This window comes from Mercenaria mercenaria, chromosome 12 (assembly GCF_021730395.1).
Source record: "Mercenaria mercenaria strain notata chromosome 12, MADL_Memer_1, whole genome shotgun sequence".
NCBI classification, from domain to species: Eukaryota; Metazoa; Mollusca; class Bivalvia; order Venerida; family Veneridae; genus Mercenaria; species Mercenaria mercenaria.
Genome location: NC_069372.1, coordinates 65,466,964 through 65,479,110, shown reverse-complemented (window position 1 = coordinate 65,479,110; position 12,147 = coordinate 65,466,964). Strand labels below are relative to the sequence as shown.

At 36.6% G+C, this 12,147-nt stretch overlaps 1 protein-coding gene across 3 annotated transcripts in view; it reads left to right on the top strand.

Annotated features, from left to right (window-relative positions):
• LOC128547429 (uncharacterized) overlaps positions 1 to 12,147 on the top strand; it is a 31,911-nt gene that overhangs the window by 9,707 nt on the left and 10,057 nt on the right. Inside the window, exons 1-5 of one of the 3 annotated variants that reach the window (XM_053520236.1) lie at positions 2,168 to 2,450; positions 5,159 to 6,684; positions 9,097 to 9,209; positions 10,019 to 10,475; positions 10,971 to 11,131. In XM_053520236.1, the coding sequence (XP_053376211.1) occupies positions 2,421 to 2,450; positions 5,159 to 6,684; positions 9,097 to 9,209; positions 10,019 to 10,475; positions 10,971 to 11,131 (2,287 nt within the window). In that variant the 5' untranslated portion in view covers positions 2,168 to 2,420. Of the gene's footprint in view, positions 1 to 2,167; positions 2,451 to 5,158; positions 6,685 to 9,096; positions 9,210 to 10,018; positions 10,476 to 10,970; positions 11,132 to 12,147 lie in introns of those variants that run through there. The other 2 variants (XM_053520237.1, XM_053520238.1) reach the window with 2 other exon arrangements.

Here is a 12,147-nt window from a genome sequence, read left to right as displayed (position 1 = left end):
AGTTGGTACGGCAATCAGGCAATTATTTTTAGCGTATTTTGCACGGCATTTAGGCACTTAATTTTGAGCATGTTTGGCACGGCATTTAGACAGTAAGGCTCACTTCTATTGCGATATATGGGATAATGACATCAACTACTTGAACGTCACATCTCTTTTATATTCTGTCTACATCAGGAAGTCTATTTTATATAGTGTCGACATAAAAAATTTGAGTGCACACCTCTTTTCTATAATGTTGAAAATTGTAATGTACATAAATTTGGCAGAATTCTTTATAGAAGGCGGAATTTTTTTAACTCGGAATTAATCTAAATGCATCCGATCGAATAAATCTTCAAAGAAATAGTTTTTATTTCAAATATCTACAAACACCTACGGCGTTTATTCAAAAAACATATTGCAACAATTTACTATAAATGAACAATGCCCATACTAATTTCCAAACATTTCTCTGATTGTTATTCAAGAATACATTGAACATTATCTGTTCAAATACTTAGCACATGTTATAAGCATAAAATACAAGTATACTCAACAACTTTTCTACTTCCGCAGCTTATTCTGTAAAGTATTGACATTCGACTCACAAACATTACCGAGATAAAAAATTGTTGAAAATTCATTGAATCAGCTGTATGGTAGCTTAAGTGGGTGCAACTTGGTGTTGGTCGTTATGTGGCAAGTAGTGTTTTCTGTCGGATAAAACAAACTTGCGGCTAACCTTGCATACTTGAAGAGATGTTTGATGCTCTTATCTTAACATCAGGTACTAATCTGCATATGTGCATTAGTACATTATCAGATTTTTATAGAGTTCTGAAGTGGATATTTTACACGACATAAAATGCGCAAAAGTAAGCCGCGAAAAAAAACAACATGTGCATATTTCTCGATGCAAAGGTAGTATCATTTCTGTTGCATTTTCATTTTTTAACTTTTAAGAAGATACACATTTTGTTCGTTAGGCTGAGTACATTATGGACATTATTGAAGTTTATAACCCTTATCATGCTGAACACGATTGATTCTGCCTTTGCGACCGGTGTAGATCATGATCAGCCTGCACATTCGTGCAGTCTGATCAAAATTTGCACTGTTCGCCATTCAGTCAATATCGTTTTGGTAAGCACCCCTTTTAACAGTTAATGGTACTGTCCAAATTGAAAGATGGACAAGTTCATTATAGAAGTTTAGCAGGGTAAGGTCGCTTAGAATCGACACACTAATATGAAATTTATAGCCTTGATATTGAACTTATTGACGGATGTTCAATTTCAACTAAATGGAGTTGAAAAATCAGTGTTCAGTAATTTGAATTTTATCTTTCCGATATGTTAAAATTTTGAGCCGCACCATGCGAAAACCAACATAGTGAATTTGCGACCAGCATGGATCCATCAGCCTGCGCATCTGCACAGTCTGGTCAGAATCCATACTGTTCGCTTTCAAACCCTATTGCAATTAGAGAGACCGTTAGCGAATAGTATGGATCCTGACCAGACTGCGCGGATGCGCAGGCTGGTCTGGATCCATGCTGGTCGCAAATGCAAGTTGTGTCGGTTTTCTCATGGTGCGGCTCAAATGTGTACTGCTGTCATTTTGGATTTACTGCTCATGTGACTTTTGATGTAAGTGTTATCTTGACGGAACAGTTACGGCTGAATGAGTGAACTTCCGATTATTATCGTTGTTATGTTACACATTGTATCCGATTTTCATTGAAGTTTACCAAAATACAGTAGAGATTAAAAATAAAAAAGGTGTAGAGTTAGGAAAATTGTTTGTATTTATGTCTATATAATGGACTTCATTTTTTACCACAACTCCATGTCTCAATGAGCTATTGTATCGACCGTATACATTTTTTTCTCTCAGAATAGTACTATATTTCTAGACGGTTCGCGCCTGATATCAAGTTCTGCGAACGGTTGTAAACTAATGTTCCTGGAAGAGAGAGGTAATATAGAAAAACATACACCTCGACCATCTCGTCTCATTTATTGGCAACTGGGAAAATCCTCATGTCGTTAAGAAACAGAAAATCCAGCACTGTTTGCCAGACATCAATAATAGCTCTCAGTCTTACACACTCGCTTGAGTATTATGCCAAAGACATCAAAAAGAAGTATTCTGTTTCCATGGCAACCGATAGTGAGAAAGATTCCTGGATCACAGCGGTCTGGGAACGTTTCATATCAGATTAACATATTTGTGAAGTATCTCAGTTATAGCAAGGTCTGTTTCCAAGTGTGAGAAATACAATTGTCTGTTACAATGTAGTTACAGTGCTGTGTGGATGTTTAATATTGACTATAGCAGCCGTGAGAAGATCTTGTTGTTTACTGTTGAACTGGATAATTTAATTCGTGGTTCATGATTGGTTGAGCGGGCAGCATTTAACAACAGGAAGATACGAAATGGACATAGATGTCTTAATGTCTGACACAGTAAGTTTTCCCTGAAGTATTGTGTTTGTAAGTTGGTACATTGTCTTAATATATCGTATTGATTTGACAAGGTTGTTGTGACAGCTGGACCGTTAGTTGGACAATAGATATTAGCCGTGCCATGAGAAAACCAACATAGTGGGTATGCGACCAGCATGGATCCATACCAGCCTGCGCATCCGCGCAGTCTGGTCAGGCTCCATGCTGTTCGCTTTTAAAGCCTATTGGAATTGGAGAAACTATTAGCGAACAGCATGGATCCTGACCAGACTGCGCGGATGCGCAGGCTGGTCTGGATCCATGCTGGTCGCATGCCCACTATGTTGGTTTTCCCATGGCGCGGCTCATATTATAATATCTAGTGTAACTTAAGTCATTCTAACGTAGTAGACGTAACTAATATTAAGTTAATATGTTTAAAATTAAACTGTTGTTTAACTGACTAATCGGGACTTTAACATGTTACATTTTGTAAAGAATGAGCCTTGTCACGTTAAAATGGACCATGCGTTTGTTCCTTATTGCGGTGATTTATGGTTTATCTATTATTCAAATATTGTTAAGAAGAAGATAACTTTCAATTTCACAGTTTTAATTAAGTAACGGTTTCTCCAACGGACCTTGCCCCGTGGTTCCTTTTAACTCGACACGAAAATGTAGTTAGCATTTGCTTGAACTACGTGTGGGTAGTTTTGATGTACTTTGAAAGATAGCAAACTTGAAATATCCGTGAGGTTTCCGTGGTATACAGTACAATAACTTGTATTAAGAATGTTGTGCTCAATACAAACTTCTACGAAACAGGTATCATTTATTTTGGGAAAAACCTGCATAAAATAGATGAAATAAATCGTGTCCCAGTTCTTATTATGAGAAGAAAAGAGGCATAATTGAACGAAATTTTAATATCTATAAGAGTAATCTCCAATGAACGTACAAACATTATACATAATGAACTTGAACTTTTTCGAAACTGTAACTGATTTTTCGAATACTGCAGGGTGTTTATAAATTGTTTTTAATTAAAAAATGGTTATCATTATTATTATTATTACATGTATTATTAATTATTATTATTATTATTATTATTATACCTATAGTAATGATAGTAATGATGATGATGATGACGATGACGACGACGACGACAATGACGATGATGAAGATGATAATAATAACAATAATAATAATGATGATGATGATGATAATAATAATAATAATAATAATAATAATAATGATGATGTCTTTTTATCATAGCTTTATCATAACTTGAGTCGGCGTCATCATTCATGGCTTCAAATGTAAATCTGGTGTAATTTGTTATCGTGAAGAACAATGTTGTAACTTATTCATGGTAATATTATAAAATCAGTTGAACCTGTTTTATCAGGAAAAGACTGGTTCACGTGTCATTTCTAGTGTTCTTTATCAACAGTGGAAATAACTCCAACAGGTTGTTTCATTATTAATATCTTTATTGGCCCTGGCTTCATGACAAATATGAAGGTGGAAAACGACAGGCAACTGCACAAATGCTATTTCAGCGGCTTAACATTTACTTACATTGATAAAAACTAACCTTGCAGCCAGAGGGCCAAGCTGATACAACTGATACGGTACTGTTTTAGTAAACATTGCAATTCCGTACGTTTTTTTTTTTTTTAGATCAGGCATAATAGACACGGTTTCAGTTTGTCATTAGAAAATTTTGTTCCAGGTCAATTTAGTGTAGAAAAAATGTAATCAAGAAGATTTTTTCACTGCTCGTTAATAATAATGAAAGATGAAATTTTCAAATTTATGAACCAACGTAGGTTTTTATTTGAAATAAAACATATGTCTTCAGTAATATAATGCCCAGTTGTGGCTTCTACATTACCAACATAGATATCTCCCGACTTAATTATTTTGACCATGCAGTTGAACTTTAAAAGTCAGGCTGGTAATATGAAACAAATACGTGCCATGAAATTTTAGTTGAAGGAAAATACCAACATCGCGTAGACCAAAATAAATGTATGATACGCAAAATAGTATGTAAAATTTCCCACAACCGACACAGCAGACGAGAAAAATTGGTTCTGTAACAATGTAACAATGAGACTAAAAGAATCGTTCTAGCTCGTAAAGCGCTTGCACATAATCCCGCGAGCTGAAAATATTCTCCAACTGAGAAACTCTGGCATCTGGAAAAGGCGTTCTGTGACCTTGAGGTTGAAGTGTCAGTAGAGCGCTTGGAATATTATCGTCTGCAACTTTGCGCGCGACTTAGTCTATGAGAAAATATTGGCACTGCAGATATTCTGGGAATCTTGCAGATTGCTTACAGTCTTTCTAATGTGCATATTGCAGATACTATATAACTACGGTTAGTTACATAATTATAGTATTTATATACTCAGGTAAAGGCACTTTTTCAGGTGTATTCTTTCGTTTTACAGTGATACAACCGGGTTTGTTTGAATTCCGAGAGTCCGGTCTAACAAAATATGAGTCCAAACAAGATTACAGATACCATCTTCCTCAAATTCTTGAGGCCCTTTTTCATGTAGCTCGGTGCCAAAAACTGCATCGTTTTGCAGCTGGCACATATTTCAGTTTAATTAATAATTCTAAAAGCAAAGTTATCTCATTGGTTTTAAAATGTGGTGTTTATATACTTTAAAAGTTACTTTCATTTTATGTCAAACTGCTTTTATTTCTATTTTCAGATTGAGATCCCAAGCCTTCAGAATATTTCTTTCAAGATGTCAAAACGGGAGCATAAGTTTTACGTTTGTGTGCATGCACCGTGCTCGTTTAAAACCGACAAACGTAAGGCTATCTACACGCACCTTGTAAGGACACACAATGAACGTAAAGAAGATTACGAATGCGAATACTGCTCGTCTAAGTTTGAACTTGATTCAGAAATTGAGAGACATTTGCACGTGCACCATCCCCAGCAACCTTTTACATACACGTGCGTGTCGCGCATTGAAAAGGTTATAAATAATTGTGCAAAACTTGGAAGCGATTTGAAACGCCCTCAAACACCGATAAAATCTGCTGGAGGAGAAAGTTCAGACCACTCCAAGGCTTCGATAGAAAAGAAAACGCCGCCGAAAACCGAAAATGTCTCTACGGTAACAAAACCGCCCTACTTGAAACCAAACATTAGCATGAGAACACGAGCATCCGTTAATGAGTCATTAAATAATATTGCCAAACTCCCGAAATATTCTACCGCGGAGGAGGAAATGACGTCTGCATCGGCACAAGCCAACGAATCTTTTCTTGACGAAGGTGTTTCCGACGACGAATTCAGTGGTGAACGTGACGAAATGGAAGAAGTGGAAATAGACACAGACGAGGAAGCACCTACGTACATCTCGAAACCGTCTGGTTTGAAAATTAAGCTAAGTTTGAAGAAAGGTTCTGCGAATACTTCTAGGGACGCGTCGAGTGAACGGTCAGATTCACCTCCATTACTAGAGCCCAGCGCTAAAGAAGTTATAAATCCGACAGAATTGCCCGACGATACACCGCCGGATATAATACGCAATCATCCAGTCGGTGGTACAGCACAAGTGCGCATAAAAGACTCTAAATATTATGACAAACTGGAAGTTTATCATCACACCGACGAATTTGGCCGTCGGTGTTGCCCATTCTGTGACTACAAGACATCTAAGAATACAATACGTGTTCATCTGTCAGGCATACATAAAATCCACTTTGTGAAATGTTCATTGTGCGACTATAAGGCGGCGTTTCCCCATCAGATAACACAACACGGTATAAAATTCCACAAAACAACAAACCTAAACGTAATTCAGTTATCTAAAGAATCGCGTGATAAAACAATTGGGCAGTTGAAGAGAGTTGGCAGAGTGACATTGCCTGTCTCTACTAGCCAAAACGATTCAGTAAACAAAATTAAATCAGCAGAGGACACCATAACCGGAAATGAGATCATAGACGACGAGGATTTTAATTCGGAAGAGAGTTACCCAACATCTGCAGACGAGAATGAGTCGTCTGCCGGTCAAGCAGACGACAGGGTCTTCAAACCGCCGAAATGCCAGACGTCGAAAACGGACTACTACAGCATACGTATCGAAAATGGGGTGTATCTGTACAGCTGTAACTTGTGCACGTTCCAGACCCCGGTCCGAGCCACGATCTATACCCACAAGTACAGACATGAGGAGAAGTCCTACAGATGCGGCTATTGCGACTTCACGTCAGCTCCAAGGTAAGATTGTAATAAATAAATTTCTCTTTACTTTTGAACTTGTGGAACTTATAGTAATGTGTCTCTTAACCAGAAATTCCTATTGGCTTTAAATATCTAAAACAGCTGTTCATTTAAATACTCGCTGTTAGTAAATAATGCATGGACTATTGCTAAAGTGTTTTTAAAGATAATGCATCATGTGAATAATGCACGAGTTTTTAAAACAATCTAAAAATTATCCCACACCCACCAAAAGCTCGCGATAAGGAAAATAAATGTATGAATTAAAGATTCGTACACATGTGTCGTGTATTATAAGATCAAACGAAAAAACAATTCTTCCCTCACAACCTAAGAAAGGCACGAGGAATTCAAATTTCATGTCAAGTACTGTTCGAATTACCAGCTATCTTAGCATAATACATTGTTTAGAAAACCTCCTAGAAAGTAGACTATAATATATATTTTTTGAGTTGAATTTTTATTTTCAAAGTTGTGAGCACAGCCAGACTATATTCAATGTCCAATATCATATCCAAAATAGACAGCCATTTGTCACTATAACGTAGAATAAAAGAGAAACCACAAAATCGGACATTTTGCGACAAATTCTTTATTTTCAATCTATTTGCTAGTCTAGGCAATGTTAAACCGTAACGGTTAAGGGGATCTCTGTGGTCGAGTGATCACGGTCAGTCACTGACTGGCTCCGGTGTAGAATTGTTTTGTGTGCTGAAGCCGTCCAGCTGACTTATAGAAGGTCAATATTATACTGCCCAAATGCCCTCTCATGTTTGTAAAAATGTCCGAATCCCGGGTTCTTCTTCCAAAATGAAAATGTCCGAATCCCGGGTTCTTCTCCAAAATAAAAATGTCAGAATCCTGGGTTCTTCTTTAACAACAAAGCATGTCCGAATCCTGGTTTCTTCTTCAACAACCGGAAGCAGGGACGTCGACGTATTACCTATCATTGTGTCGGTCAGTGTAGGACATTCCATTGGCACCAGAACCGCAAGTTTAAATTTGAATGGCCTACTTGTTTTTAAATATGCCTTATTTTTAAATTATTATAGAATATCAAAGAAATGGTGCCTTCTTTATTATTACATCTCTACCATTTGTTCTTATATTTAATAATTGAAAATAAGTCATATTAAAAAAAAATAGGCCACTCAAAGCTAGTTTTGCGGTTCTGATACCAGTGGGACATTCAGTCATTAGGCTGTTAGTTAGAATCCCTATCTTTTACGTGGCATCATTTCTTCTCCAAATCTGGTTCATGCAGGGAAGGCGTTAATGTTTGATCGACCAAATCCGTAAAATAATACCGAAAATGCCAAAAAGAAAAGTAACAAAATTGTCGTTAATAAATCGTCTTACTGATATTGCCACAGATTTCCAGAAAAAGAAGAAGAAAAAAACCCATAAAATATCATTTCTTAATTACTGTGTCTTTTTGTAAGCTTCTATGCACTCATCAAGTCAGATTCATTTTTAATCAGCATTCCAGCGCTTGTGTTTTTATTATATGGAAAGGTAATTTTAAGGTTGAGAATTAGGCCTTGAGAAACAAAAATCAAACAACACCAAATCATAGAAAGAAAGAGTTGTTTGACATAAAAATTGAACAGCATGCAAAACATGTATATTACTTTACGAAACAAGTATCAGTATACTGATATAACCATTGAATTCCGGAAAAGGAGTGCCTAAAGGGGCCCCACTTCCGGACAGTCAAAGGCCTTAAAAAACTCACCATTTTCAAACAACTGTTACACATGTTCGTTTCGATGCATTTGCAATGGCGTGCGAGTGGTGAAAATTCGCACAACAAGGAGGAACACAGTTTTCAGCAATTGTTTATCTTTATTTCTTTACAAATGGTATTCGTTTTCAAAGGGAGACAAATTTTTCTGAATATTTTAAGTACAATTGGCATTCATTTTCAAAGGGAGACAACTTTTTCCGAATATTTAAGTATTCGTCGAGAAAAAGTTGTCTCCCTTTGAAAATGAATGTCATTTGTAAAGAAATAAAAATAAACAATTGCTGAAAACTGTGTTCCATCTTGATATGTGAAATTTCACCACTCGCACGCTATTGCAAATGCATCAAAACGAACATGTGTAACAGTTGTTTGAAAATGGTGAGTTTTTAAAGGCGTTTGACTGTCCGGAAGTAGGGCCCCTTTAGGCAGTCCTTTTCTGGAATTCAATGTTTATATCAGTATACTGACGCTTGTTTCGTAAAGAAATATACATGTTTTACATGCTGTTCAATTTTCGTGTTAAACAACTCTTTCTTTCTATGATTTGGTGTTGTTTCATTTTTGTTTCTCAAGGCCTAATTCTCAACCTTAAATTATGGAAATTAAAACAAATACTCTGGAATTATATTAACACGCATTTATAATGTATGATACTTTTTCAGATCCAATGTTGTACACCATTGCCGTGTAAAGCACAAGGGTTCCCCAGTGAATGTGGTAGAGAACGACTTTGACGAGTCAGCCCAGCGCGAACTGAAGGAGACCGTCGAGAAGGGTAAGTAATAATTTGTCCAGATATATGCCGTTTATGGTCCTTTACATTCTAGACTATATTGCCGTCTAACGACTTAGCTCAATTGAGTTAGAGAGAAAGAATAGTCAGTGTTAAGGCCTGTCATTTCAGACATAGTATAGCGCGCATAATTATGAAATGCTATGAAGGATGGAACGAGGCGATTTGTACAATAGTTCACTAATTCATACATAATAATGCCCCTCGGTTTCTGCCATTGGATATAAGATGTTATTATATGACGCCGGTCTGTAGTTGTTGCTGTTGACCGGTGTATAGTTCAACAATAAATTTTGCTGTGATAAAAGTAGTACACCCCCTTTACTACTATAAATTGAAAAAAAAATGTAGAAAATATATGATCATTTATTTCTGATGTCAGGTAATAATATACTTTTTGAATGGTTTGTTGATAGAATGGTTTGTCGTTCATTTGTCAAAACTATTGAATCTCGGTCTTTAGCACCTCGCACAATAGTTTTGACCATTGACTGCCAAGCATATAGTGTCTGACCTGTCCGTCCGTCTGCCCCACTTTCTTGTGTACCCAGTCTCTTTATAACTTGGCATACGTCATAAGAATGAAACGGTATGCTCTAGTTATAAGTGTTACTCCTAATGCACTGTTTCTACACATTAATAATATGCAAAAGAATTACCAATTAAAATTTCCTTGGCGGTATCCTCATCTTTGTTCGGATACATATGATAAGGAAATTGTTCATCCAGAGCTTACCATCCTTTATTCAAAGCGTTTGATTTTTGTCTAAGTTCAAAGTTATTACTTCCAGACACAGTACAAGCTATGAATGAGAATATTGTGGTGAAGACAGAACCGATTGACGAAGTGGTCAAATCAGAAACAAACGTGGAACCAGAAAACGCTAACTTCGATATGACGTCAGAGAACACTCGTGACAATATTACAGCCAGTCAGCCAGAAGAAAAACGTCACCAGACCATAATCAAAGTCCCACAGTTCAAGAGGTCGATCACTTCCGCTTCATACGATGCAGGTCAAAGTTCAGTGGAAATCAAACGTCCAAAGGTGGAATCCGACATTCAATCTGTAGAATACAAACTTTCACTGAACAAATTGTACCGAATCAACCCGACTGGTTCCCCGAAATTCATGTGTGCGCTGTGTTCTTATGCATGCGACACTCATCCGAAAATGAAGCATCATCTATATCGGCACAGGCCGCAGAAGTACAAATGTCCGTATTGTGACCACAGAAAATACCCGAGGTAATGAGGTTAAAGTACTCTTTGATATGATAAATGTCAAATTAATATCACAAAACAAATATATGGAGCAATCAATCATTACCTGTCTATAAGTTGTAAAGTAAATTTAAATATCATGGAAAGTTAACATTTGCAATTTAACCCGCGGTCCGTATCAGGGGCCTTGACGTATTCTAGAAGGGCTGCGCATCGGTTTGGTCCCCTCTAGATCCGCCTTTTTTGTAAGACGTGCTAGTTTTTACACTGTCTGCGGTATGCCTTTTAAATGTTGCTAGTGCGTATAAATTTTAGTCCAGTACGATGTTAAAATCAAAGTATTACATACGTCAAACTCAAAAAAATTAAAAACAATAAAAACGCTAATGCATGGTTTTATAAGTTTATTAATGTTGTAATTTAACATTCGGGTATTGTATACATTTATGTTTTATGGTGTCATGCAGATATGTTCGATTGCTCTGTCATCATGAAAATTCTTGACTTTTTGATATTTAGGTCTTATGTAGTACGGCACGTGAGGGACACTCACCGTAACAAGCCAGTAAGAGTGATCGATCTTTCCAAAGGGAACGAACCAGAAGACATTCCTGAATATATGACTGATGGAGTTACAGACGATACTCTGGACGATACGGCAGAACATATTGATCCAGACGGTAGGTCTATTTTTTGATACACAAACAAAACATTTCTGGGAATCTTGGGAATAAGAAGTCCATTATTTTCGGATTACGTGCGTGCTGACAACAGCTAGAAAATTCATACCTTCGAAGTTCACCCGCCAAAATTGAGCTTCACCTACAGTGTATTTGATATTTGAAACTTTGTCTATTATAGACAGTGCATAAATGTATCATAAACGATAATACTTTAAAATTTACGACTTGTACTTAAGGCATTTAGAATTGAACAACGGTCTGGGTATGGAGACTTTGACTGGGCGGAGATTTTATCTGTATTCCATGCTTAGTAAATGCATTCTAGTCACAAAGTCGTCATGAATTTAGTTCGGAGATCAGTCCGAAAACTTGATTATATTTGTGGTTGCGATTCACTTTACGCTTTAAATTGGGGGCCTACATGGTTAGGTCGGTGACTTCTAATCACTTGCCCCAAACCGATGTAGGTTTGAAACCTCGCTTGAGGTTTAGGTTTCTTCTTGTGAAGAAGCCATCCAGCTGGCTTGCAGAAGATCAATGGTTCTACGCAGTTGCTCGCCCTTGCATGAATTAATGTCCGTAACGTAAAATTGCAATATATATCTCTTATATTCGTATAGAAGATGCACTGTTTGATGGAAAACATAATATTATATATCTCTGTGTTAGTCGTTTGGTTCTGAGTTTGATTTCACAAGTGGCTATATCATTTTAATTTACATATTTTTATGTTTTATCCGCTAAACTAAGTAGAGGGTAAATAACCACGTTGAGAGCTAGTCAAGTTTGAAGTTGCAGATTTTGAAAGAAATATACTAGTTAGTATTCATCATTCTGCTATGTATATCATCTTAATAATATCGACTTATACGTCTTAGAAGCATCTCGGATCTGGAATTATTGCTTATAGTCCTCAGATATGTAAGTTACAGAGATATTTAACAATACAAAAAAAAAAAACGAGAAAATTCATAACCGAAAAATAAAATGGTACGGAACAGAATTCGGAAAAA